The sequence below is a fragment of the Armigeres subalbatus genome, chromosome 3 (assembly GCF_024139115.2).
Source record: "Armigeres subalbatus isolate Guangzhou_Male chromosome 3, GZ_Asu_2, whole genome shotgun sequence".
Lineage (NCBI taxonomy): Eukaryota > Metazoa > Arthropoda > Insecta > Diptera > Culicidae > Armigeres > Armigeres subalbatus.
The window spans coordinates 266,689,976-266,714,743 of NC_085141.1; the positions used below are offsets into that span (position 1 = coordinate 266,689,976).

The window sequence follows — 24,768 nt, forward strand, 5'->3', positions numbered from 1 at the left end:
CTCATATGGTCATTTGGCCGTTTACCATCTGAGCTACTGTTGAAACAGTATATGAGACTGTCAATTTATGGTTAACTACTATTAGTGAGACCATCGCTACAGTAACACTTATTCTCTGCAATTATAATAGATGCGGTCTACGTATGGTCAATGATTATGCGGGTTGTTGAAGAGTGTGTGTAGTGATAAGTGTTATAAAAGATCGTTTGGTCTAACGGTGATCGTCAGAGAGAAACAAAGCACAGCATGTAATGAAAACTGCTGTTGAGGTAAGAAAAATTTACAAATGGCGAGTATTGAAAACTGCCATGTAAAAAGGTGTCTAATGAAAAGCACCTAAGGAAAGTTGTAGCGCGTAAAGAATACCGCTGAAAACAGGGCGTGTAATGAAAACCGCCAAGGTCGAACATAATTGCATGGGATTTGGAACCATCGAGAACAGCGCGTAAAGAAGACGCAAAGAAAGTAAAAAAAATTGACGGCGAGTAATGAACACCGCCTGACTAAAAGATGGCAACTAAAGAGACTTGCCGAGGATGAGAAATAGCGTGTAATGAAGACAGCTGGTAGAAAAAGATGGTGCGTAAAGAAGACCGCCTGAAAAAAAAACGGTTCCTGAAGAAACCATTTCCAGTTCCAGGTTCCAGGATTAAAGATGTTACGATTGCTGTGAGCGAGTAATGAAAACCGCTGATTAAAAATGGTGTGTAAGAAGACCGCTAGATATAAAGATTATGCCAAACTATAGTTGACCACAAAGTAAATGATGGCGTGTAATGAACACCGCCTTCGTAGAATGTTTCGACTATAGTGAACCACCACGACACGTAATGGAAAAAGCTGAGAGAAGTCAATGGGCTTTAATAAAGATCACCAGAAACAAAAGAAAGGGCATGGAAAAACATTTGAAATATTATTTTAACTGAAGATGGCTTTTAATAAACATCGCCAGGTAAAAAGATGCCTGGAACCAACGACACTTCTTAGCAAACGTTTGAAAAAAAAAACAGATTAATCCACCTAGCGGTGATGGTGCCTTTTCTCGCGAAAAAAGGTAATAAATGTAGCCTTTACGCTTACACCTCGATGATGTACAAGAAAGGCAAAACGTCTAATGTTATGATTGAAAATTTACACTAGTAGACGACAGACGGCGCTGCCAAAAATTTCTCGAATTTCGTATGTTCGAATTTTGACTTTCGGACAATTTCATAGTACTATGAAACTGAACGAAGAGCATACTTACGCCTAAATGCGTGCAACACGAGCATCCTGATAGTACGATGAAACTCTTAATGGGAGCAAGTCACGGATAATCTTTAAAAGTATTCATAGATGCAAGGCATTTTTTATAACACATTATTGTTCTATATGACTATGTCTCATCACTATTTTAATATTATCTATTTTTTGCAATTCGCAATTATTGTGAAATTTAATAGTGATCAACAGCGTTTTAGTCTCTGTCAGATGCAACTTGTTGCAAGAAAATCGGTTAAGAGTTTCTATGTAAAAATTTGGCTAATGTTTTTATGGCATTTTGTGCACACACACACACACGGACAGACAGACATTTGTTCAGCTCATTTAGCTGAGTCGAATGGTATATAACACTATGGGTCTCCGGGACTTCTATTAAAAGTTCGAATTTGGAGTGAAATGATAGCCTTTCGGTACATCTAAGTTGTACGAGAAAGGCAAAAAAAAACCCAAATTTATCCCCTAGTGGTGATGATGCCTTTCTCGATTCAATATGTTGAATTCGAATTAATGTTGTAAATGCAGTGATTATTGCCTATATTTCGGCGGTGAAAAGATTTGATATAAAATAACTCAATTATGGGAGAAATGGATTGCACCACGGCTAAAATGATTAATGATTCAATGTGTGATAATAAACAGTGTTTTTGTTGATTGGAAAATAGAAATATAATCCAAATTACTTGATTTATTGAAAACCAAAAACAATAGTGTCCAACTAGGAAATCTGCTCCGTCGAATGAAACCAGTTGCACTCGAATCGGTCAAGTCTTTCTATATGAAACGCGTTTAACAAAAAAGATATTTATGGGCTCCACACATACACACTTTTGGAGTGAAATTATTGCCTTCTGGTACAACTTTGTTGTACGAGGCAAAACTTGTAGAAACGTAGAAACAAGACGATTGATAGAACCCAATAAAAAGAAATGAAAAAATATACACATAATTTAAATAAAGATAACTCGAAAAGATTAGAATAATTTTTTAATCTGCGAGGCGCGCAAACAAGCGAACTATAAAAAAAAAGATTCATAAGAGATCAGAGATGAAAACATTTATTCTCTCAAATAGCAAAGAGCATTGCTAGAGGAAAAAATGATAGTATTATACAATGGGAGTAGATTGCAAGCAGAGTATACGATTTTTTAAAAAAATAATTTAAGACCGGGTACGGCGGCTAATGCATGAGCACAAATTCCCGGATAAACCGACAAAATTAGTCAAGAATCATAATTCGAATTTCATGGTCGTTCTCAAGCCCTTTTTTTTTGGAACGCGCCAAGGGTGACGAACGACAAGGTGATGGTCGTTCGTGCCTGTTGTTCAACATTGCACCAGAAGGTGTCATGCGTAGATCCGGGTGTAACAGCCGGGGTACGATTTTCAACAGATCCAGATCCATTAATTTGACGGATGACATGGATATTGTCGGCCAAACATTTGCAAAGGTGGCAGAACTATACACCCGACTGAAACTTGTAGCAAGAAAAGTTGAACTGGTGGTGAATGCGTCAAAGACAAAGTACATGCTTGTGGGCGGAACCGAGCGCGACAGGGCTCGCCTGGGAAGCAGTGTTACGATAGACGGGGATACCGTCGAGGTGGTCGAGGAAATCGTCTACCTTGGATCCTTGCTAACAGCTGATAACAGTGTTAGTCGTGAAACACGAAGGCGCATCATGTGTGTAAGTCACGCCTACTACGGGCTCCAGAAGAAACTGCGGTCAAAAAAGATTAACACCCGTACTAAATGTATCATGTACAGAACGCACATAAGAGTGGTGGTCCTCTCCGGACATGGAGCCGGGTAATGGTGCCGGAATAAAACGCATTGAATACTCATGATTTAAAATTACAATTTTATAATTCACAGTAATGATTGTTCGTGCTTGCTATTTAATATCACTTTGAAAATAATTATGCGAAGAGCAGGGATTGACATGAGTGCAAACATTTTCCTGCAATAAAAAAAACTATTTGGCCTCGCCGACGACATTTATATTAGCATGTCACTTTTCAGAATAAATTTTCAAGAAAGTTCAAGACTGACTAGGAACTAAGCGGATCGGACTAATTTCATCAGTCCGTCGAAGGCGAAGTACATAATAGGAAGAGGCTCAAGTGGAGATAATGTTAGTGACCTATAACGAGTTTGCACATATTATAACGGAATTGAAATGATGGGATCGCGTAATTGGGCTCACTGGAGACCGCAGATACCGATACTAGCAGATAAATTCGGAGACGCATCATGCCAAGAAATAATACTTATTTTAGACTCTGCAGTACATTTGAATCGAATAGGGTTCGCTGTCGTGCTAAATTGTCCATCCACAAAACGCGTATTAGACCGGTAGTCCTCTATGGACACGAGTCCTAGACAATGCTTGCAGAGGATCACCGCATACATGGTCTTAGAAAGTGTCGATATGCATATATGGTGTGGTGCAGATAGAAAACAGAACATGGAGGGGGCAAATAAACCACTAGTTTCATCAGTTGTTAAGTGACCTCTTACATGCAGAGTGTGAAATAATCGGAATTATTTGGTGAAGTCCACATTTCCTCACTTGTTAGCTCAATATTCGGTTGAATATTGGTAATTGAATATTTATGCACATTCTACAAACCGAATTATTTCAAATTTAATCACGTTTTAAATGAGAAAAGTAATGTATCACATAGAACTGAGTTAGATTTTCAACCGTGAGTCGCTTTCAGCAGTGAAGGTCAATATGAACCTTGCTAATCATGTTTTTTCCTGCCCATAGTGAGCACTCTCAGTGACAGTTGAATGAATGAGTCGATGAAGTAGTAGTCTGACTATGTCATTCTACGTTTTGAATAATCATGCGATGGGCTTCATGCTGTTGAATATGTTTGAGCTCTGATTAATTGTACATCGCCACAATCGAATGACTGCAGTGAGCCTAGCACACAGTAAGAACTTCGGACTACAACGAGGTGAAAATGGTTCTAGAAAGCGCTCCTACGGGTACAACAAGGCGAGGAACACATCGAGCAGCGTGAGTCGTGAAAGCTGATTTGCGACCTTCCGTAAATTGTATGGTATGTCGAGTCTGCTACAAATGACCACTGAGCCGTATCGGCTGGCTTGCAGCACTCAAGGTAGCCACTCGGTTAAACAGACACATAACGTCAACGGAACGCGACTACTGTGTTAACGCCCTGACCAATTGGCAAGGTAAAACACCGGGGTCTTGAATGACGATTAAGTCGCTCAACTCGATAACCAGGAACTTATCCCCATCTAGCTAATGCCCCATGGTTGCCTGGACATTACTACCTACAATGGCTAACGATCCATATACTTTTCTGTGGCGTTGTAAGTAGTAGAGCTATTGCGGTAGCTTTCCACACAATGATGTCCTGTATTAATGCTTAACCATTTTCTTGAAATTTTGATACAACGTTCTGTACTACGGAACCCAGAAAATCGAACATACCACTGGCCACAATGTAATAAACTTGTTTCAAATATTCCTGATAATCTTGGTATCAATAACTTTTTATCAACTTGGTTAAGTGCATTTGAATGGGTAAGAAAAGTTGACAACAACTGCAAATGTTTGAATATATTTGAACGTGCATGTGCTACTTTGTGGGGGAAATTTAAGCAACTACCCAGGACATGAAAGTACCCTTGCTAGCCACGAGATATGTGGAAGCATAAATGGTATTTGACTTAGTAACTTTGCAGCTTATAACTTATTATATTCTTATATATAATATACTTATATATTCCACAAAGATTTAGTCGCAATCAAGTTCCTGAAACCAGATTTAACTGGCTTGTGCTACTCGGGAGGCACGAGGCATCAATATTCCAGTTGTGGAATGCGGGGGTTTGCAAACATGATTCTGAGAACCATTAGAATACAGACAATTTGACTGAATTCCCATCTTATCCAAAGTTAATATTAGAGAGGATGATGAATAACCAATCTTTAGAGAAGATTATATTTATAAATGCAGTAAAAACGCTGAGCAGAAATATAAATTGTATAACTAATTGTACTTATTGGTTTCATAACTTAAAGCTTGATTCCACACTAAATCGGGACATGCATAGAAACATAATAAAATATTTTGTTATAATTATTCTTCGTACCAAGCGCTCTAAGCATATCAAATGTATGCGGGTGATGTAATAGTTGAAATTGTTGTGTATAGAATATATATGCCGCATGAAAATTAATGAGCATGATTTTTTTTTTGGTGGAAGGGGGATGTGAGGTGCATGCAAGGCTCATACTGTCATGCCTTCTTACCCCTCGCGCATGATTGATAATGACGATGATGACAGATTCAACGCCCAAGTGTTTTGGCACTGCTGCGTCGAAGCGCCGGTAAGCGCAAGCAACACAGGGGGTGCATCGTCATCCTCTCAGTCCAGAACAGATCCTTACGCGGGAAAGGCATCTGCAATTCTGCTTTCCCATGTCGAGTGATTCCTTAGTCTTGTTAGATATTTACAGACATGAAGCGTGGGCGTTAAGGTGATTATACAATAAAGCCAGAAATCGGCCATTTTGTAAACCACGTACTTTTCCAATATTTTTTTTCAAGAGCACGAGATGAAAGAACCATAACGCGTATGGGGCTAAAATAATGGTAGATCGTTTGCTTAGTTATGCTGAACAATCATAATTTGAGTTTCGGCACTGTACGAAAACTATTACGCCAGATTAGGGTTTTCGGAAATGTATGTAGATAAACATGGGGTGAATTTAAAATTCACCACGGGCTTCATTCTAAAATCACCTTAAAATAGGAGAACCGGAGAGCTTTCGGGGTTTTCGAGCGAAAAGTTCTATATACAATACTCAGAGGGAAAATGAAAAATGGTGTGTGGCCAGACGTATGAACCAGGTGCTATATCAAGTGTATGACGAAGAAAATATTGTTAGCCGTATGAAATATGGTAGGCTTCAGTGAGCTGGTCACTTATGTCGTTTTCGGTTTTAAACCTGAGTCAGGTCCGACCCCGACTCTGAATAACCGAACGAAAAACGAATCGGGATCGAGTCAGTATGATGGTGTTAGTGAGAACTCAAGCCCTATCATCTGTTTTGTTTTCAGTTCGCACTTTTATCAGCTGGCAGAAATAGAAATATTTTATTAGATTCAATTTTGTTATTAGTTTAATTTTGTTTCCTATTTTATGAAGTCAGGGGGGGAGTCAGATTTATCTTCTGTTAATTGTTTAATTTTAAAAACGACTATCAATCCATCAATAAATTTATGTGATTAGGAACTTGTGATGAATGTTGACGGCAATGTGGATTGCCGTGAAGGAATGTCGGCGCTCTGGAACATAGCCGCTAACATAGCTAACAGGAGATTCAACATAATAAATACCAATGAGGTAAAGTATGTCTTTGTCGGTTTTTAACGAATTACAACTAAAAATGCTTCTTCCACTCTAAAATTATGCTCAATTCGTATAAAAACTGTTCCTGAATTTACATTTGAATTTATTTTCTGGCCAAGTATCATCTGGAGTGTTACTAGGTAGCAAATATACCCTCTGCAAGGTGAATAATTAGTAAAACTATTGTAAAGAATCAGAAAAACGTATCATGGCAATATAGTCACCATTGCCTTATAAAAGGTTAATAACGTGGTTAATAAATTATGTTTATATTCTTCAAATCCGTAATCTCAAACGAATAAAATCCCAAGTAACACCGAAAACATCATTATTACCGAATATCTAATAATGATGTTGAATAAAGGTCGGGAAAATGAAATACAAAACATGTTATGTTCAAGGAAAGCTATGATAAGGTTTTTGCAAAACATACAGCAATTTGATCAGAGAAGAAGTTTCATACTACATTCTCACAACTTGCTGATAACATGTCAATTTTTGACATTTGTTTGGTTTTTTGAGATGTTTCGTTTTACATTCTCACAACATAAAACATGTCTACAGAAAGATTTTACGAAAAATGTCATAACATATTCATTTTTTGACATTTGTTTCGTCAGAATATATACCACAATGATAGAAGTTTAACGTAATTTCAACATCTTTTAAGATCAATGTTATGAACGTTCTTCATCGACCCTGTTGTTTATCGACAACTCGCCATATTGTTTTTCTTTTGCAGATTCGAGAATTTGTTTACATATCAATTTCAAAATTATGCTTCGGCATAGTTATATTTTTCTTCAATCAATGGCGCATGAATTTAGGAGAAGTAAAATGAAAAGTTAGCCAATGAAACATGAGCCGCATATAATGTTTCGACCGAGACTTCGAAACAAATTTGATTTATTTATTCAGTTTGTATATGTTTATTATTATTAATAAAATGGTGTTCATCATTTCATGCATGCTTGTTTTCATTCGTTTTTTGTATAATTTTTTTTTCTTTGAACGTGTTGGTCAGCATTTTTGTTTTGTTATTCAATTTGACAGAACCATGTTGAAAGTCGGTTACTGAAAACATCCTTAGTACTTAAGTTTAGTCTTGTGAATGTGCAATCAAAAACAAGGTTGCAACTGAAAGATGTTGAAAATATCGATAATTTTTGCGCTGCTTGGGTCGTGTGAAAGTAATCAAAGCAGTTTTTCATACTAAAACGTAACATACTATATGTTCGAAAGATGTATTTTTTACACTCATACAACAAACCGTGTTACTTGGGATAATGGTACGAACATTTTGGTATAAATGATACTCCGATACTCCGGTACGCTATTTTTCCATTGAAAGAGTGTATAATTCCGTAGGGTATCTGTTCCTATATCAATAACAATAAGGCAATGCGCATATGAAATGCATTGATTTCTCACCCAATAATCAAGAACCATGAGAATAATTGAGGGGATTAGAAGCAGAGGGGTGTAAGTGACATTTTGGTCAAAATTGAGTTGACTACAGCAAACAAATCTATGGTTCTCAAGCTTTGCGGCAATATGTTGATATAGTCTGTACGATGTTTATAAAAAATGTGAAAATTCACAGAAAATTTGTGATTTTTTTAACTTCCATACAATTTGTATGAAGCGAAAAAATATTGAAAAACTTTGCACCCATTTTTCTCAAAACCAACTTTTTGTCACCCCTTTGCGTTTGACCCCCTCAATTATGCTCGGCTCATGTAATTTTTAATTGAAAACAATTTGATAACTTCAAAAATAAAATTTTCATCACATTATAGAAGTATTTAGCTAAAAAACATCATCACCGCCATGCACCTATTTCAATAACATTCAAAAACAGTTAATCCTATGCCTGTACCTATATCAATAATACTGTTTCCAACATAAAATACGCACACTATTACTTGTGTGTATACGTAACGATATGATTGCAGTGATGCCGAATTCTTCATTTTTTTGTATTTGAGTTGAAATATAATTACAAAATTGCTGTTTTTGTTGCAGTTTTCCATCTTATCAGTTCAATTTTGTGTTTGTCATAATTTATCTTTTCGATATAATTTATTTTACAAACATAAGAGTTGAATTTCACAGTGAAAGTTCATTCAAGCGCTTTGAAATAAAAATCTAGTTCGGCAACCCTTGAGAGTACTGCAAGCCATGTAAACAGTTTGGAATACGGACAAGGATAATTTAGACGTTGTTCGAAATAAACCTATATCAAACTATAGGAAATCGCGTTGGTTTTTCAAATATAATTATATTCATAGTGAAAATGTGATGTGCTTTATGTGCTGTGAAGTGAATTTTGAAGGAATAGAATTGTTTTAGCTTGAAATTGAGCGGAAAACAACGGCGTGAAAACAGATGAATCTGCTAGTATAAGGTGACCAGACGTCCCGCGTTTCGCGGGACAGTTCCGCATTTTCGTCATTTGTCCCGCGCTGAAAAGAGTTCCGTGAAACGTGCCGCGTTTCACTTATTTCAAGATAATGTCCCGCGAAATAAAGAAATATTTAATAAATAGCAGTAATTTAGTAAACGTTCTTCAATAACTTGAAAATTAATTATATTGATTAATGATTTTCGATTTTCGTCACATACAAAGCATCTCTTCGGAGGCTTGTTTAGCTCTTCCTTACTCTGTTTGTTACTAATGATAATTTTATTTAAGATGTAAGAAATATAATTTGGACGCCGAAAAGAGGTTTCCCCAAGGGTTTCTCATATTGTCATCAACGTCATTTGTATCTTTCCGTCTCCCACCCACAAAATTATAACTCCCAAGTAACATTTTTAGTTTTATAACGCTCTTGAAGACCATAATTTACTCTACAAGAGTGTGATAAAACCAGTATAAAGCCAAAATGTTACTAGCGGCAGCACAAGCACTCACTTTAAACACGTGTTTGTTAGTTTCCAATTTTATTTCGTCTTGAACTCTAGCGAGTTTGAGGAATTTTGACAAGCCTGCTTTGGTGTCCACATGGACACGAGAACGAGGAAAGATGTTCAATTGGATACCTACTAAAAGAGCTATAATAAGTGAAATGGAAGATTTGAACGTGCTATAGAGAAATATTTTACTCAATCTGCAACAATAACAATGCTTTTAAAGTGAAGAACTGAAATCATTTTTAAAATTTACAGAAATAATAAATTTTTCGAGATTTTTCGGCTATGCAGACTGATTTATTAGAACAAATTTTTAAATTTTGTCCAACGTTTCGGCATCGGGTGCGATGTCTCCTTCAGGAAAAAAAAATAATAGTTGCTCTTTGTAATGGAACGCCTATCATACTTAACAAAAGCGATCATTTTTTTTTCTCCTGGAAGAAGACATCGAACTCGACGAAACGCTGGACAAAATTTAAAAATATGTTCTAATAAATCAGACTCCAACAATGCTCCTTTGGCTTAGATTCTGACAGTTCTCAATGCTCGATTGGCTCAAGATCTTTGAATGTAGGATCCCTCAAGGGCCCCGTACGCCTGTCACTGGCGAACAAAGCTCGTGTACTCTGCATCGAAGCTTAGAACCGGTGCAGGTATCTCAAGCATACTACATCGTTATATTGCTACATGATTGAGTGTTTTCTTTTGATAAAATATCGAAAACAAAAGTGTGCATAAAAGTTACTTCACCATAACAAAAAGGTGGTAGAGAATTAACACTGTTGTTTACATTTTAGAACCAAATCCAGATGTCGCACATGTCGGGGTAGGGCTTCAGTGCTCCGCCTTCTCCCCCTGGGATCCCTAGCTCAACAATTTCAACTCACACCGTGTTCGTATGTTATTATTTCAATAAAAACTTCACTTGAAATCTGAGCAAGTTCGACGAATTTTAAGAAGCTCGGATCTTTTTTTGTTTCGAGCTTATGGAAAAATTTATGATAAATCGTCTGTCAGTTTGCGGGGAATAATAAAAAAACTGAGTAAGATGTAGACATTTTAAGCAAATTTGAGCGCTCTGCCTAATTGCATAAAACGAATAATATGATCACTTTGAATGTTAGCTAAATGAATCATGCAACCAATACAAATAAGTTTAACCATCAGGAACTTGCATCGTTGTAAAAAGTTGAACAGATTCAACAGAGGTGGGATTGTGTGATTGATCCAGGGCCAAGCGAGTTCCAGAGGGGTTTATCAAATTTTAAAGTTTTGACTTAAGCACATTTTTGAATAAAAACAAGGATTTAAAAAAAATGTCCCGCGCTGGCACAAAATATATCTGGTCACATTATGCTAGTAGCAATCGAGCAGTGCATCAAACCATCAGTATAGAGGTAGGAAAATGGAAATAAAAGTGCTTTACAATTTTATCTTTTAATAATTTGATTATTGTGAATTAAAACAGTACTTAAACAAAATCTTGAATAATATCCGAACATTCAAGAATGTGTTCCATCCATTATTGTGTACGTACGATGTGAAAAATTGTAAAAAAAATTGATTTTTTATTTGGTTCCTCGACGGTTAGGATTAATATACGGGCTGTTATTAATATGGGAACAGATACCCTATATATAGAAAGTATATCTTCGAATACACAACGTAATAGTGAATAAATAGCAGCTACAGCTACCTTCTCGCCACTGCTTTTATCAATCACATTTTCAACAAAATTTTTAACCCTCATTTTGTTTTTAACCTTCTGAGGTAATCAGCGAAAAATATGTCGGTACCTGAATTCGTTTCACCATCAGAAAAACTTGAAGGCAACACAAAGGGGGAATGACGGCTTTGGCAGGTTTTGTTCTATTATTGGCAGGGTGGTTTTTATGACTGACTAGGCTCAAATTTGGCCTAAGCATTCTTTGCATACCAAAGAATATTGTGGCCAAAGTTCATAAAATTTGGACGACAAAAACCCCCTGCCAATAGTAGAACAAAACCTGCCCAAGTTGTCTATCCCACTAATTAAAATAATTCATTCTTACCTGGAAGACAGCAACAAAATTGACAAATGAAACAAAAACGATTAAAAGTCAAATGCCCATCCGTGTCTTTCACGTTTTCATTCTCCTTTAGCGTAAACATAAACACCAGTTTGACAGTTTGTGTTTGAATGTATTGGTGAACCTAGATAAAGTGGCAGAGCGAACCTCATTCGTTTTAGGTCGGATCTGGTGCGGATCGCGGTCCAACCTGAACAAATAACCGAACGTTTTGACAGCAGTTAGAGCGGATCCGGGGCAGAACTAGGTTCGACCCAGCAATAATCGAAAACGACATTAGTGTCAATGTCGGAAGAAAGAATAGCAAAAACAATATTCAGCAAATAACCAGATAGTGGCCAGCGACTTGATTGAAGGCCACGAACATGCTGGCTGTACGCGGAATCAGACCTTGAACCATAAACGTTCGGGGAAATTGGAGAACATCGCTCAAGACCAACGGCTACTGGAGTAGCCTCTACAGTTCATCAAAGACGCCCTCATTCAGCTCAGTCCATGGACGCACGTCGCCAACCACGCAGTCTACGGGGGGTCCGCAAAATCCATATCAACCCATCATGGCTATACAGACCACTACAAACCATGCTTATAATTTAAGATTTATGTTTGTCCAAATACGATCTTCGGAGCTTTCCAAAACGTTCAGTATTTCGAAGCAATCAGATTATTGTTTGAGAAGTTCTCATACAATAATCTGATTGGTTTGAAATCCCGAACGATTTGGAAAGCTCCGAAAGCTTTAAATCGTAAATTACTAGCACATAAACACAAATTATTGATCATACGCATGGGGGGACATCCTAAGAATACCCATGTTCTACAGGCTCCTGCAAGCTAAATATGATCAGAATAGGTCGCAAACAATTTGCTGTAACCATCTCACCCTGACCTTTGCTGTTCGGGATAGAATGCTAATTGGTATTGAATGCAAAGTTTTGGAGAACTTAGAATGTCATATTCGACACGTTTTAAGTCATAAACCATACACATGGTGCTGGTTGTTTCCAAAGGATTGTACTAAGCGTGGACAATTTGGTTTGAACTCCAGAATGATTTTATGAACTAAGATCATCATAGTTGGACATATCTAAATTGTACATCACATGGCTTCAAAAAGCCGTTATGGACACCGCGGGTTGCTTTTGGTTTTGTACTGATGCAAGTTGATTTAGTAGACCAATTGGTCAGACTTCCAGAATGATGTGGATAATTCAAAACATCCTATTTCAACGTACCTAAATCGAAAATCATGCACATGACCTCTAAAGCCCATCAGATGAGCGATTCGGTATCATGTTCTGAGTGTCCTCTGAAAATTTGAGCTCATTTGGATTAAAACTGATTTAGCACAATTCGTTTCAAGTTTGCATGCAAATTAATATGGGAAAATTTATTTGTTTCATTATACTGATAATGATGCTTCCTTATTAAGCGCAGGTTAAAAGAAAACCTACATAGCTAAAAGGAATACTAAAGGGCTTTCACTCAGCGAAAACCGCATCTTAATTAATCGTTAATAATTAGTAATCGAATTTAATCTATACCACGATTTTCTGGAGCTAATTGCGTAGCTCCTCAACAGGCAACATTGCTGCTCGTGGCGCGAAAGATAGCACACAAAAAATCAGGCTACTATGTTGCCCTCAAAGAAGTTTAACGATCATGACTAAAGATTCGCAACATGCCTTAAAATCGATTACTAATTATTGGGGTGATTAATCAGCATGCGGTTTTCTTTGGGTGAAAGCTGTTGAGTATTTCTTCTAGCTATGGAGGTTTTCTTCTAACCTGCGCTTAATGGGGAAGCGTCATTAACAGTATAATGAAAAAATAAATTCCCCCATACTAATTTGCATGCAAACTTGAAACGGCTTGTGCTAAATCAGTTTTAATCCAAATGAGCTCGAATTTTCAAAAGTCACTCAGAACATGATACAGAATCAGATGAGCGCTGTGGAGCAAAACCGATTTTAATAGACATCATGGTTTTTGCACCGAGCTCAGTTCACTTAGAGGATCAATTGGTTTTAACTTCAAAATTATTTGGAGAACTTAGAAAATCCGATTTGGACATATCTGAATCGTAAATCTACATAATCTCTACATAATCTATGGACACCATGGGATGCTTTGGTTTTGTACCTAGAAGAATTGACCTGGTAGATGAAGGTTCTAAACTTCAGATTGCTTTGGAGAACCTTGAACATCTGTAGAAATATTAGCTGCACTCTCTATTTTTCATCTAGGAAATAGTATTGAGCACATTTTTAAGAAAACACAGTAATAAAATCGTTCTTGCACGGTGTTATTGTGGAATTTTTGTCCGTATATAAAAGTGGCCAACGGACGATCCTTCTTCCGACGATTACAGATTGTCAGCTTCGCCAAATTTATGAACTTGTCGCTAAGGATATTGTCTTAAGGATGATGAAGTTTTTTTCTTTCAAAATTTAATTGGATCCCTAGCAGAAAGGCAGTGCTTACGGTTCCCAAAAATTTCGAATACCGCTGAAAATGAGGAAGCCAATGTCGCCGCTGGTTCTTCAAGATACTTCTCCTGGAATTATTCTCGTCATGGATCTCAGCTAAATTATATCAACCTGGGACGCACCGGAATTTGCATTTAGGAAGGCCCATATCTCCCCGTCACAGTCGAGCCAGCGTTCAACAGTCGTCATGGTCCTGTGTATGGGTGCGGATAAAGTGTCTTCCAGCCCGCATTTCCAGGCAAGAGCGCTTTAATCTGTGATCATTCACTACCTGATGAAGCTGTCTTTTCCAGTCAATTGGCTTCTCAATCATCAATTATCTCCGGGATACAAGCCTGCCAGCCTGAAACCCTTGGACCTTCCATCACAGTCTTGCTTTCCCAGCCAGCGATTCAACAGTCATCCCGGCCCTGTGTATGGGTTTGGCGAAGGGGTCTTCCGAAAACCTAATGCAGGCAAGTACACATCAACAATGCACAATTCGCCGCAGTTCCTCGATTTGGTGTTCGTAAAAGAAAATTCACTTCTTGACTGCCCCAGTTACATTTTGGTTTTATGCTGGTTTCATGATAGCCATGAAGAGCACATTATGGTTTTGCAGACCGTCATAAAACCAAAAATGCTATTTTGGTGTTGGGTCCATGAGGCACCTGATGGGATCGATCCTCTTGATATTTATCATTTATCGTGAATAGCCATCATGTTTGCTTTGATAACGGTTCAGAAGTCGATTGCTTGAATTTTCGTAAGACTGACTTCCAATTGCTCCGTCTCAGCTTATCCAGATTCGTCTGGAACGTTTTGAAAGACTTGGACATCGATTCAGCAGTTAGCCGTTCTAATTGCCTTTTACGCGATTGTGTATCTGCCTGTGTACCGAAGCAAAAACCTCCAAGAAAGCCACCATAGACTAATACTGTTCTACGTAGTCTCAAACGGGACGCGCTAGAGCACTCCGTGCTCTTACTAACCGTCGACAGAATCAAATCGTCTTTCATTTTCATTTCTGGCCTACAAAAGCTCTGACATCTTGTCTATCCCTCGGTGCATACTATTCAACCTATCACTCCGACAGCAAAAATTTCCTACTCATTGAAAATGCTCTACAACGTTTCCTATTTTCAAAAAAGAAGACAAATGTGACGTGAGAAATTATCGAGGAATTACTGCACTTGGTATTGAACCTAAAGTGTTTGAGTCGATTATTTACGAGAGGTTATTTGCCTGCTGTAAGAAATATATCACTCAGTGTCAACATGGTTTCTTTCGGTCGGTCTGTGGAAACGAATCTCGTATGCTTTACATCGTTTTGTATGGACAACATGAGCAAAAACCTTCAAGTTGATGCCGAGTATACGGATCTTAAAGCAGCGATAAAGCAGTGATAAAGTTAATCACGATATACTGCTCGCTAAATTGGGGAAAATTGGATGCTCTACAACTTTTTGCAATTGGCTTAAATCCTACCTTGTGCAACGTCAAGTTACCGTCATCATAGGAAGCCACTGTTTCTCTAACGCTTTGGGTGTCCCTCAAGGAAGTACGCTGGGTCCATTGCTGTTTTCGCTCTTCGTGAATGATGTTACCTATAGATAGGGTTTCTTACCCCATTCCCGGCCTAACATGCATACGACTGCATTATTTAATTGATATTTATGACAGGAAGCATTTTTTCCTCAATTTCGTGGGCCGTGCAATACTGCAATGGGGTTCACTTCTGCTTAAAAATAGCTTTTCTTGGTAAACATCGTTTGAAAAGGCTTTTATTTGATTTAAATAAACGATGTCCAGCACTAATTTCAGTCATAGCGATTTCAAATCCGGCCCATTTCCAAACTAGTTCCCGGCCTAAGCAAAATTTCGCTCAATCTCTCAACATCTGCGATGCGACGTAAACAAAAATATGCACGTTCAACGTCGACATGATGCCAGATGTTATTATTTATAATAATTTTTATTTGGTTGAAAAGATATATTCGCTCATTCAAATTACTTCCAAACGCTTAAAAACTATATTTTTTCACTTTTTGTAATCGAGAGAATTATAAATAACATGATAGCGTCAACGTATTAGATAGTTTTACTATGAACGATGAAGGATTTTTTTCATACTAAAAAAAATCCTGGCCTTTTGGCAGCACGGTGCGGCTAGAAGTTTTTATGCCGAGGTGAATTTTTGTTTGGTTTGAGGATACATTTTCAAATGTATTCTAATATGCTTATATTAGTCCTTGTGAAACGAACAACTAGAAAAGATGAAAGTGTGTGAGTTTAGAATTATTGTGTGGTGATTAACAGCTTCAACCAATGATTGTATCGAGTACTGTGGCGATTTCCAGGTAGGTGTTTATATGAAAATACCGTTTTGTAAAAGTGGAAAGATTCACTTCGGCTCAGTGGTGCAGCAACGGAGAGCGAATGTTCGAGATCTACATTTTTGTTTTCTATAATTGGACCAATTAGGAGTGAAATAAATAATTTAAAAATATTGAGTATTGTGCGAAATAAACGGGAGACTTTTTTAAAATTATCAATCATAAGCCTACGGCTTCCAAAAAGTATAAATCTTTAGTTGTCTGTGCAGTGAGCCGGGAATCGGGTCCATAGGCCCAAGTAGTGATTTACCCTAGTAGAATCTATAGATGAGCGAAAGCATGGCTGAGTCGATTTTTTTGCCCGTGCACACGAGCATATGACGTCACAGCCCTTAACGTTTCCATTGAAATCGTGACGTCATGCTCGTTTGGAGACACGTTTGACAGTTCGTTTGGAGACAGAGGATTTATCTTCGTTCATCTATATATTCCACTATCTATAATGTTACCTTAATCTTACAGCGAGGGGGCTTGCTGTTGTTCGCGAACGATCTCAAAATGTATCTCGTTGTTTGAAAATTCACGGACTGCCAAGAACTGCAGAAGCTTTAGGACATTTTCAAGGATTGGTGTGATCGGAATATGATGGTTCTTGCTGTCTTGCTGTACTCTATCAACTACCATTGATAAAGGAAATCGCCTGCTCGGATTCATTTTCAAAATGTTCAGTGAATTCCGTGCTCCTGTGTGCTTCAAATCACCTTACTGCTCGTTAGTACGCTCTCAACTGGAATTTGCTTCTGCCGTTTTGGAATCCTTATCAAGCTGTATGGACCGCGCTCGGTTGGAAGCTGTTCAACACAAGTTCGTCAGATATGCACTGCGACATCTACCTTGGAGTGACCAGCCAAATTTGTGGAATGTGGGCAAGCAGATTTCATCGCCAAACTTCTACTATCGGAGTATGACGTGCTGATTTGCAAGGTAAGATACAACTTTATGCCCCTTCTAGAACACTTCGGCCTAGAGCCGGGTGCTTGGTGGCCTTGTGTCACTGCTTCTGCCTCATAAGCAGGAGATTAGGGGTTTGATCCCTGGCCCTTTCCAATTTCCTATTAGATAATTTCGTTAATCATATAACTCAATCTCTTTGCAAATCAAATTCTCATTGCTAGCAAGTATGATTCTAAATATAGAATTGTTATAAAAAGCTGCCTGTTACTTAGTAGCAGTAAATGAAAAATGTTAAAATAGATTGGTATTCATTTGTACCCGCATACGAATGCTATATACAGTCGCTATGCTCGTGCAGGCCTCATACAAGTAAGAATGTGTGAGGTTGATGTGCGGGTAGCGATGGTGTGGTAGACGTGTGCGTGGTATTAAAATCCAATAGCATTCAAATTCAAATTGTAAAAAATGAATCCCATTAGAATTCACTTTAAGGTCTGAGGGAAGGGTTTTCCGTTAAAAAAGCACGTGGTAGCACTCTCTGGGAGAGAAAATTGCTCAATTCAGCCCGCCAGAATGACGCTGTCAGTGTCGCGAAAATTATTTCATCATTATGCAGTTTACAATTGCTTGAGAATTTGCCGTAAACGGAGAACAAAAGGAATTGGCAACAATGGTGAAGAAATTTATCACTCATGCAGTGGTTCGGCGAGAGAACAGCAGCAGCGCCGACCAATCACGCAATGAGGAAATCAAAATAAACAAACTCCAGCTGGTTTTGAAAAATGAAAACATGAGCCGTTTCTAGAACAACATTAGAAAATATCGTGGGAGGATTTCTGTACAAGGTTTCCACACAAGCTTTGAAAAGTATTTGGGTGATAACCGTGGTGCTGGTGTGAGTAAGACAAATAAGAAAAATAAGACAAATTAGACAAATATTAGACAAATAAGATAAATAAGACAAATAGGACAAATGAGACAAATAAGACAAATAAGATAGATAAGACTAAGAAGAAAAATAAAGTAAGTTCCTCTAGGAATTCCTTCGGAAGTTCCTCCAGGAATTCCTTCGGAAGTTCCTCCAGGAATTCCTTCGGAAGTTCCTCCAGGAATTCATTCGGAAGTTCCTCCAGGAATTCCTTCGGAAGTTCCTCCAGGAATTCCTTCGGAAGTTCCTCCAGGAATTCCTTCGGAAGTTCCTCCAGGAATTCCTTCGGAAGTTCCTAGAGGAATTCCCTCGGAAGTTCCTCCAGGAATTCCTTCGGAAGTTCCTCCAGGAATTCCTTCGGAAGTTCCTCCAGGAATTCCTTCGGAAGTTCCTCCAGGAATTCCTTTGGAAGTTCCTCCAGGAATTCCTTCGAAAGTTCCTCCAGGAATTCCTTCGAAAGTTCCTCCAGGAATTCGGAATTCCAGAATTCCTTCGGAAGTTCCTCCAGGATTTCCTTCGGAAGTTCCTCCAGGAATACCTTCGGAAGTTCCTCCAGGAACTCCTGCGGAAGTTCCTTCCGGAATTCCTTCGGGAGTTCCTTCACGAATTCCTTCGGATGTTCCTCCAGGAATTCCTTCGGAAGTTCATCCAGGAATTCCTTCGGAAGTTCATCCAGGAATTCCTTCGGAAATCCCTCCAGGAATTCCTTCGGAAGTTCCTACAGGAATTCCTTCGGAAGTTCCTACAGGAATTCCTTCGGAAGTTCCTCCAGGAATTCCTGCGGAAGGTCCTTCAGGAATTCCTTCGGAAGTTCTTCCAGTAATTCCTTCGGAAGTTAGTCCAGGAATTCCTTAGGAAGTTCCTCCAGGAATTCCTTAGGAAGTTCCTCCAGGAATTCATTTGGAAGTTCCTCCAGGAATTCCTTTGGAAGTTTCTCCAGGAATTCCTTCGGAAGCTCCTCCAGGAATTCCTCCGAAAGTTCCTCCAGGAATTCCTCCGGAAGTTCCTCCAGGAATTCCTCCGGAAGTTCCTCCAGGAATTCCTCCGGAAGTTCCTCCAGGAATTCCGGAAGAATGCCCGCAGGAACTTTTGAAGGAACTTCTGGAGGAATACCTGGAGGATCTTCCGCAGGAATTCCTGGAGGAACTTCCGAAGGAATTCCTGGAGGAAATTTCGGAAGAATTCCTGAAGGAGGAACTTCCGGAGGAATTGCCGGAGGAACTTTCGGAGGAATTCCTGGAGGAACTCCCTGAGGAATTCCTGGAGGAACTTCCGGAGGAATTCCTGGAAGAATTTCCGGAGGAATTCCTGGAGGAACTTTCGGAGGAACTTCCGGAGGAATTCCTGGAGGAACTTCCGGAGGAATTCTTGGAGGAACTTCCGGAGGAATTCCAGGAGGAATTCTTGAAGGAACTTCAGGAGGAATTCCTGGAGGAACTTCTGGAGGAACTTCCGAAGGAATTTTCGAAGGAACTTCCGGAGGAATTCCCGGAGGACCTTCTGGAGGCACTTCTGGAGTCACTTCTGGAGGAGTACCTGGAGGGACTTCCGTAGGAATTTGTCTTGTTTGTCTTATTTGTCCTATTTGCTTTATTTGTCTTATTTGTTTTATTTTGCTTATTTGTTTTATTTTTCTTATTTGTCTTATTTATTTTCAATTGTTTATCTCATCTCATTCCTATATGAGATTTCAATTTAAATATTTGGTATCCTCGTGTTCACAAATAGGAATACGCTTTTTTCTAGTGTCACGCTACATACAAAGTTGACGGTCTTTCTACCGCTCTCATTGCTCCTTTCCTGCCGTGCGCCACAAGAAAATATGCTGTTGGCTGCTCTCCCGAAATGGTTACTTTTGTATGGAATTTAAAAAACTTGGTTGAAGTAGAACGAGCTTCCTGCAAAATTTATTGCGGTGACATATACTTTTTATTACATCAAAATGATCGTTGGAAAAATTCAAAACTTTTGTCAGTTGGGTTTTGCGAAATTCGGTTCTTTTGTGCCTCAAATCATCGGAGAGAGGTACTGAGAAGCGAAAATTTCAGTTCTACAATTTAGAAGCTTAATTCAAATTTGGGAAATAGTAGGTCCATGAAATTTTGTAGGAACATTCCTTGATAAATTTCAAAGAGATTGTCAGTTGGGATAAGCGACATTCATTCCCAATTCCGAGTTATAGACATTTTAGTACGAAAATTGCGCTCTACCGCGAGAGAGCTTCCCTCAGACCTTAATACTTTCTCATTACTCTAGTACTTCTAATTCTCATTCATATATTCCTATCCCATAGATCGCATCACTTACCAAGGTGAATCCAGATAATATATCCCTTCATACTAACACAATATCCTATCATAAGACCAAGGAATGTAAAATAACAACATTGCCAATGACAACAACATTATCCTCTCTTGTAAATGTTGGGACTTTTTTTTTTTTCTTTATCTTTATCTGTCCCAAACTGCAACAGAATAGGACAATGATCGCCTGCCACGCATTTTGAGAAGTAGTCGGTTTCCGATGATGTTTTTGGTTAAATTAGTATCAGTTATCATAGATTAGACATAAACTTAACCATCTGTTGACATGATTTGCGTTTTACTTCTGAAATATACAAGTTATCGCATTTTGAAAAGTTCACAACAATTACCTCTCCATGTTTGTTGCAAATAAAATTGAACGCAACAATGTCTTTATCCTCTGCAGATGGGGACAAAGAGTTATCGCTATTCTCTTTTGTCGTATGTTTCTTGCATTTTTCAGCGACAATTACATTCCTTGCCTAAGACTATCGTGGAGATGCAGAGGTATACTCGGTCTCTAGTAGCAACGAGAGTTGAACTAATAATCCTTCCTTACCTTGATGACCGTAAGGACGTGGCCGGCGCCGTAATTGACTTAGTAAAATGCATTGAATTTCCGAAATTTGCACATTGAGAATGATAGCTAAACCCAAGCTCCATTCAATTGGTTCCCTGTGCAATTTCGCAAGTTCTAATCAATCACGGAGTAGCAACTACGAATTGTACGGTTATCCTGCTCATGCTCATGCTCATGCTTCTAGAACACTTCGGCCTAGAGTTTTGCTGTTTGAAGCAGTACAAAACACCAACTATGCTGCTATCAGCTGCTTCGTCGTCATGATTCGCCGTTTTAACGAAGGTTTCATTGTATTCGATTTTGACATCAGTACATTAGAATTTCGGCAACGTTAAAATTTTATAACAATTGACACTGTCAGACGAAAAAAAATAAATAAATAAATAAATTTGAATTTGACTGAGAAACGCCTGAGATATCGCTTAGTCAAATCGATATCAATATGACCCGTTAAGTTTTTTTTGGAGGCCTTCAGGAACGTCGTACAACACAAAGTTCAGGAATAATTTTACACGAAATTGAGAAGACCTTCACATTGTTATGTTAAAAAGTATATTTTACAATTTGATATTGGCTCAAACACGTAAGGAAGGTTAACAATAATATTGCTATCTGCTATTTGCATTTCTGACGCTTAGTTTCAAGGGGTGTAACTGTATTGATCGATTTCTCTTCGTCGATGTTTTCTTTTCATTATTGTACAGAATCGCGCTAGTTTGTGGATGATTTAATGGTTTGGTGTGATGAAGGATGATTGTATCTTGCATCACGGTTGTAGCTTTTGAACAGATGTGTTATTAACAAAATATAAAATCGATTAAGAGAAATCGATCAATACAGCTACACCCCTATGAAACTAAGCGCGAGATTTATGTTTTGGAAAGAACGTTCATATAATCAGGCCAAAATATTATTGGGGTAAAGCTACCAATAGTTTTGGGTGTTCCTATAGTTGCGATAGTGTTGTTTCTACACAATCTACTTATTAAACGCAGCAACCCATATGTTCTATCAGTTTGTTGATCTGCCATTACACGGAATAACAGAAAACAAGTAAATTATAGGAACACGAATTGGTTGAGCTTGCTCAGTTCCTCCACTATTGGGTCTTTTACCCTAGAGCTATTCCATTTGAAGTTTCCACCCATAATAGAAGCAAAAATAAAATTTCGCTAATAGGGATTCCAACCTGTAAGTGTAAGTTTTGTTACTTTATCTTTGGAAAACCGCAAGTTTTGTTTTATCTTAATTGGAAAACTCGTTATCTCATAACACATGTCACAGTTTGTAAATGGAACCATTTCCCGTAAGATGCCATTGGGTCGCATTTTCCATTCAATTATGAAATATCGGGCCGAACAAATTCAAAAACTAATTAGCAAAACACTGGAACGAAGCAATTGTGCCGGTTTGATTTGCATGCACCGGCAACGAAATGTGAAATAAAACTTTAACGATGGTCTCACCTTCTACTGCTATGAAAAGTGCTGCACCAGCCACACTATACAGGAACAGCATCAAGAATAGGAAAAAATGGGTGAACCAGTTCCGTGACCACTTGGTGATTTTTGTGTACAGCCAAAACACTGATTTTTCTCCTACACCCAGCCCGGACTTGGCAGTATTCATCGTGAAATCCCTGAATCCTTCGAACTGTTTAAACACGAATTCGCCAGCCTTGGCGGGGTACATGGAGTAGTAGTCGGTATAGTCGGGTGGCTGATTGACCCCATCGTTAGCCACGGATATTCGCGACGGACTGGCTGGAGGCGGTGGCTGGTACAATGGATTCTGGTGCTGCTGATGATGGTATTGTTGGAAGTAGTGCGCTGGAGAATACTGAGCTGAATGAATCGGAGGCGCCATGTAGACTGGCGGGACCGTAATGTTGATCCTGGGGCGCTGTGGGGCGCCTGGGCGAGACTCCATGTGAGTCATGGCTTTGGCTGTTTAATATGTGCCAAACGTTTACTTTAAAACACTGTGCCTTTCACTTTCACTTTATTGTTTCCAGGATTATTTTTCCACAGAATAATTACTTTTTCTCAGGATGACATTCTTCTGTGCTCACCGATTTCACTTTCTATATTTAAAACATCTGCATTCCGTTACGGCCAACTTGAAAAACGGACTGCACTGTGAATTTCCAGCATTCACAAAAATACGACTCGCCGGGACACCTTCGTCGGACGATGTGAGACACTTTTAAGCGATCATTTTTTTCATTGGTCACATTCTACAGCATAGAAGAAAAATCAAATGGCATTGACCGTAGGAATACTACACTTGCGGACGATAAATTTCCCAAATATTGCCGAACCACATCGAGCATGAAAACTTTTCATTTCAGCTAGAATCACTCGGACACTACACTGTAGACAGATTCCCGTCACGCGTGTCAAGCAATTAAAACCGTTGATATCTTCACACTGTGCTGTTTACTCCTAAATCGTTAGACCGCCAACCTTGAACGGATTAATCCACAGAAAACAAAACAATCGTTCCGCCGAACTTGAATGTTCAGTAATCGGTAGGGGTCCAAATGCGGTTCAAAACAAATCCGCGCCAGAAACGTAATAATATGATCAGCACCTCAGTCCAGGGAAACAGACAACTGCCTATTCCCGTACGATCCTATAACGAGCTACTGCTGTTCGCGGCAAACGCTCGGATGTTCTCACGGAGCCGGTCCAATTCGTACTGAGGAAAGCTACAGCTTCACCAATACCCGGTCGCCTTCAGAGAAAGAGTATAATGAGGTAATGTGTAGGTACGGGTACGAGACCAAACCATGCAATATTTTTGTTTTGGTTCGCTTCGCTCCCTCTGTGCGGACGAGTTTAGTTCCCTTCCCATACTGATGCAGAACCTAATGCGCTTCCTGTGAACTCGGAGACAGGCTCCATTGACGGGGTTTCTTTCGTTTGCATCTTGCACACGATTCGCGCGCGTTCCGTTCATATTTTACTTGTATGAGGAGAATGGTCTTGTACGCGTTTATTACACCGCAATATGCGCTTATGCAAAGCATAGGTTTCATGCGAAAGTAGATTGAGTTTAAAAGGTTCAGAGGGGTCCATCTTTCTGAGGAATTTAGCTCTGATCCTTTATAGACTCGCCGAAAGCTTTCAAATGAACATAAATTAAGGCATTTTTGAGAACCTCGTGCAAATAGTGTTTCGATCTCAGCGAGAATTACTTTATAACAAATTTAGATTTATTAGATTTTATTTTAAACAAACATTTTTGTATTTTGGACCACCAATTGAACATATTTAGGACCAAACGAATAGTTTTGCATTACTTGCAAAGAATTATTCAAATGTATGCTTTTACATTTGTCAAGGCAAAAGTGGGTACACCCAAAAACAAATCTTACAATTATTGTATAAAATCTTGGCATATACACTGTATTCTGTTTTTACACGATTTACATTTTCTCAATTTTCCACTCATCCTACACCCAACCAGCGGTTATTAGATTTTCCAACAATTCTGTATAAAAATCTACCAAAACCTGTATAAGATCTGTGCATATGCGAAATTGCTAGATTCT

The 24,768-nt window shown here is 38.6% G+C and overlaps 1 protein-coding gene across 3 annotated transcripts in view; it reads right to left on the bottom strand.

The window, feature by feature from the left end:
- Window positions 1-24,064, bottom strand: part of LOC134224096 (potassium channel subfamily K member 18) — an 89,664-nt gene extending 65,600 nt beyond the window's left edge. Inside the window, exons 1-2 of one of the 3 annotated variants that reach the window (XM_062703336.1) lie at window positions 23,805-24,064; window positions 22,679-23,448 (exon numbers count right to left, since the gene is read on the bottom strand). In XM_062703336.1, the coding sequence (XP_062559320.1) occupies window positions 22,679-23,150 (472 nt within the window). In that variant the 5' untranslated portion in view covers window positions 23,151-23,448; window positions 23,805-24,064. Of the gene's footprint in view, window positions 1-22,678 lie in introns of all 3 variants that reach the window. The other 2 variants (XM_062703335.1, XM_062703334.1) reach the window with 2 other exon arrangements.
- Window positions 24,065-24,768: the final 704 nt, after the last annotated feature.